At 45.9% G+C, this 4,367-nt stretch overlaps 1 protein-coding gene across 1 annotated transcript; it reads left to right on the top strand.

Moving 5' to 3' along the window:
* The first annotated feature begins 513 nt into the window (after positions 1-513).
* LOC140509038 (olfactory receptor 8G50-like) lies at positions 514-1,437 on the top strand. The gene has a single exon (XM_072616949.1). The coding sequence runs from the start codon at positions 619-621 to the stop codon at positions 1,435-1,437; it is 819 nt and encodes a 272-aa protein (XP_072473050.1). The 5' UTR covers positions 514-618.
* The last annotated feature ends 2,930 nt before the right edge of the window (positions 1,438-4,367 follow it).

Genomic DNA, 4,367 nt, shown 5'->3' on the forward strand with positions numbered 1-4,367 from the left:
CAAGAATCTGTTTTTTCTCTGAAAAAATGACTGAAGCCATGGTTCCCATTCTGATGGAGACCAGTCATCTTTAACATCCAACAAAATTTGCTTTTGTGAAGAATTTCAGAAATATAAACAAAATCGAAAGAGATGAGTACCCCAATGACTGGACAAATAGACAGCTGGAAGTCATCACTTTCTTTCATCCCTGAGCTCTCCTTGTTGTCAGCAGATTCAAATGGCTGTATCAAGAATATAGTCATCCCTTGCGTAGAGTAAGGAAAAGTGGGGTATGACTCTTTTCCAACAGTATTGTTCACGTGTCCCATTTTGCAAACCTAAAATAAATGCTACTCTCACACGGTGACCAGGGACAGGGACCATATGCCCCCAAGACCAAAACAGTCCAGGATTTCAGGATTTAGAATTGTCCATGCAAACATCCTTTGTGTGTGGAGGGAGGGAGGGAGGGAAGAAAGCCTCTCTAATGTTTTCTTCTTTTCAATCCCACAGATCCATCACCCAGAGAAGGAAAATCACTCTGCAGTGACTGAGTTTATCATTGTAGGCTTAACAGACCAACCAGAGCTCCAGGTTCCACTTTTCTTCCTGTTCCTAGGGATCTATGTAGTCACCATGGTAGGGAACCTGGGAATGATCACCTTAATTGGGCTCAGTTCCCACCTTCACACCCCCATGTACTATTTCCTCAGTTGTCTATCTGTCATTGACCTCTGTCATTCCACGGTCATCACCCCCAAAATGCTTGTGAACTTTGTGTCAGAGAAGAATATCATCTCTTACCCTGAGTGCATGACTCAGCTCTATTTCTTCCTCATTTTTATAATTGCGGAATGTCATATGTTGGCAGTGATGGCATATGACCGCTATGTTGCCATCTGTAGCCCTCTATTATATAATGTCATCATGTCTTATCAGTTGTGCTCCTGGTTGGTGGGTGGGGTGGGTACATTGGCTGTAGTTGGTGCCACAGTTCACACGGGCTGCATGCTTAGAGTATATTTTTGCAAGGACAATATTGTCAATAATTTCTTTTGTGATCTTCTTCCCCTTCTGAAGCTCTCCTGCTCCAGTACTTATATCAATGAAATAGTGCTTCTGGTTTTTAGTTCATTTAATCTTTTTGTCCCAACCCTAACTATTCTTAGCTCTTATATTTTCATCCTCATAAGCATCCTTCACATACAGTCCACTGCAGGCAGGTCTAAAGCCTTCAGAACTTGCAGCTCCCATGTCATGGCTGTTTCCCTATTCTTTGGCTCAACTGCATTCATGTATCTTCAGCCTTCTACCAACTCCATGGACCAGGGGAAAGTGTCTTCCGTGTTTTATACCATAGTGATCCCCATGCTGAACCCCTTGATTTACAGCCTCAGAAATAAAGATGTTAAGGTTGCCCTGAAGAAAATTGTAGAGAGAAGGATGTTCTCATGAAAACTAGAAATTTAATTAATGATGTGCATCAAAGGTTTGCCTATGCTACTTTTTGTTTAAAGGGATGGGTCATAAAGCTTTCACAAGTGGCAAGATGTACTCACATACCCCTTCTTACAAACCCTCTCCTCTATCACCCCTACTTCTTGGTTTCCTTCTCATGCAAACTTATGGTGAACCACAATTAGAAGCTCTATTCACAATGAATAGCAGAGTGTCACATATTAAAGAGATGAAGTACTGACCCTTTAGGATAAAAGAACAGGGAAGCTATGAAGCTACCCCATCAGTCTGCAATTTTGCTTTGGTGTTGTAATCAGCTGCTTTTCTGGGTTTGGAAGAAGATGATAAATATAGGGCAGGAAAGGATACCACTTTAAAGTTCACAAAAATTTTAAGAATATTATTTTACTTTATTTGGACAACCACCCTGGCAGGGGAGAAACAGTAATATTCCCATTTTACAAATGAGGAATGGAGGCACACAGAGGCTACGACCTGCTAAACGTGATATAACTTGTAAGTGCTGGGCTGGATTTGAACTTATCTTCCTGACTCAGGGACCAGTGTTCTATCTGATACGCCATTGACCTGTCTCCTGATCCAAACCCCTCATTTTACAAATGAAGAAGTTTAGACCCTGATTCCTGAGTTAGATCTTTCCCTTATATCACACTGCTGACCTGGGTTTTGTCACTCACTTTGACTTATTGGTTGTTGTGGAAAGCAGGAAGACCTGGGTTGAAGGTGCACTTCTGATCTATCCTGGCTGTGTGACTCTGGGCAAGTAGCTTAAGGAGTCAGTGCTCTTGTTAGTACACTAAGTTGCTTAGAAGGTGTTGACCTGCATTGAGCGAGGGAATCTCCTCACCTGGGAGTTCCTTATATCAATGAAATCACAGGTCCAGTCCCTCTCCCTATTTACCTATGGCATGCTTTTAGAAAAAAGGAACTGTGCCCTTGTGGCAGCCAGGCAACGCAGAGGAGAGTGCTGACCCTTGAGTCAGGAAGATCTGAGTTCCAATTTGACCTCACAAACTTACCAGCTGTGTGACCTTGGGCAAGTCATTTAATCTGTTTGCCACAGTTTTCTCACATACCTTATACCTATAAAATAGGTATAAGGATAATACCTACCTCCCCAAAGTGAGCATGAAATGAAATAATGTTGGGACTGGAAGCTCAATTCCGTGTGGACAGTCTCGGGCAGGTAAAAGTGGGACTTCTAAATCTTAGAGTCTTACGAGGCCCTCCATGAACAGCGGGGGTTCGAGAAGGTCAGACCGAGCTAGCTCGGCTAGCTCGAGTATTTCCGCCTCTCCCCCGAGATACCTGATGGGTGGAGTCTCCCTGCCCTCGAGGTCGTCCCGGATTGGAGCACACCTAGTTACCTAACAGCATGGTATTGAGATGCAAACTGTGTGGCTGAAGATTAAGTAGGATTCAGGAAGCCTAAAAGCGCTCTTAGCACATGTGGAGCCAAAGAGAAAAGTAGGGCTCCGCTTCTTTTCTTTCCTCTCTCCCCTCCCCCTCTCTCCCCGCTTGTACTTCTACTTCCATTCCCTTAAGCTTAGCCTTCTTAGGAAATCTCCCCCTCTTCGTCCTAAGAAAGAAGAGCCCCTGCACTTGTAACCGAAACCCTGTAATAAAGCTCAACCCCTGTTTGACTCTGGAACGTCCTTTCTCTCATATGTGCATCCGGCGTGGCCAGCCGAAGACCTCGGGAGGTGAGGTAAGAAAGACTCGGGTAGCCCAATACAGGCCTCTAGGCTTGGCAGTTGGCGTCCCAACAGGGATTGGGAGCGTAGATAATCCTGGGTGCTTTTGGGGTACACCCGGAAGGGGCTGTGAAAGAAGCGAGTCCCGAATCCTAGATTCGGAAGGAGAGAAAGGGGAGAGAAGCTTCCCAAACCCCTGGGAAAAGGGCGGAGATGGGGAATCTATTGCCAGTAATAAAGCCAGAGGAACAGGAGGTCTGGGCTGAGACACTTCACAGGGAATGCAGGAAGGCGGGGGTCACAATAGAGTTAGATGACCTCCGAGAATTTTGTGAAAGGATTTGGAAAGTTTCTCCTTGGCTCAAGCAGGCAGGAATATCAAGAGAAAAATGGGGAGCGGTCGGAGAGCAAATGACTGCTTACGAGCAACAATACCCTGGGGAGCTGGAGGATTTAGATTTCCTGATATTCGGTGTAATTAAAAGCCTGCTGGAAGGGCCGGAGAGGCCAGGGCGGGATTGGAATAAGAGTGGAAGCGGAGAGAGGGGAGGGGAGGACCCAGGCAAGCAGAAAGTTAAGCGGAAAGTTAAGGAGCATAAAGAAAAAATAGATTCGGAGCTCCATCTAGAGGATGGGAAAGGCGAGGCAGGGGAGAATACGCCGTGCCTTCCCTCCGCGCCTCCTTATAACCTCCATTGGTCAGACAGTTCAGGGCCACAGTCCAGTTTGGAAAAAGGAATAAGAAAGGCTATAGAGAATGGAGAAGATGTAGGGACATTTCCTGTGTTAGAAATAGCGGACCCCAGTGTCCCCGGTGGGGTTCGGAGGAGCCACATACCCATAGAGTGGAAGAGAGTGGTGACTCTTCAAGAGGCTTGTACCAAGCACGGCCCTAATTCACCCTTTGTTATAGCCATGCTTGAAACTCTCAGCGGTCAGTTCGTTCTGACTCCTAATGACTGGAAGAGCTTAGCTAGAGCCTGCCTTACCCCTGGGCAGAATGTGATTTGGGTATCAGAATTTTCTCAGAGGGTAAAGAGCACTACCGGTGGGCTAGGGGCTCAGGCCCCCCAGGCTTATCAGCAATTTACAGGAACAGGGCAGTTTGAGGCTACAGGAAATCAATTACAGTACTCAGCCTCCGATTATGTTTTGATTGCCGGAATGGCTATTGCCGCCTGGAAGGTTATAGCCTCTAAGAAAGAGAGAGAG

Source organism: Notamacropus eugenii, chromosome 5 (assembly GCF_028372415.1).
Source record: "Notamacropus eugenii isolate mMacEug1 chromosome 5, mMacEug1.pri_v2, whole genome shotgun sequence".
NCBI lineage: Eukaryota > Metazoa > Chordata > Mammalia > Diprotodontia > Macropodidae > Notamacropus > Notamacropus eugenii.

Coding starts and splice junctions, on each gene's coding strand:
- LOC140509038 (XM_072616949.1), top strand. CDS start 619: ATGGTAGGGAACCTGGGAATGATCACCTTAATTGGGCTCAGTTCCCAC.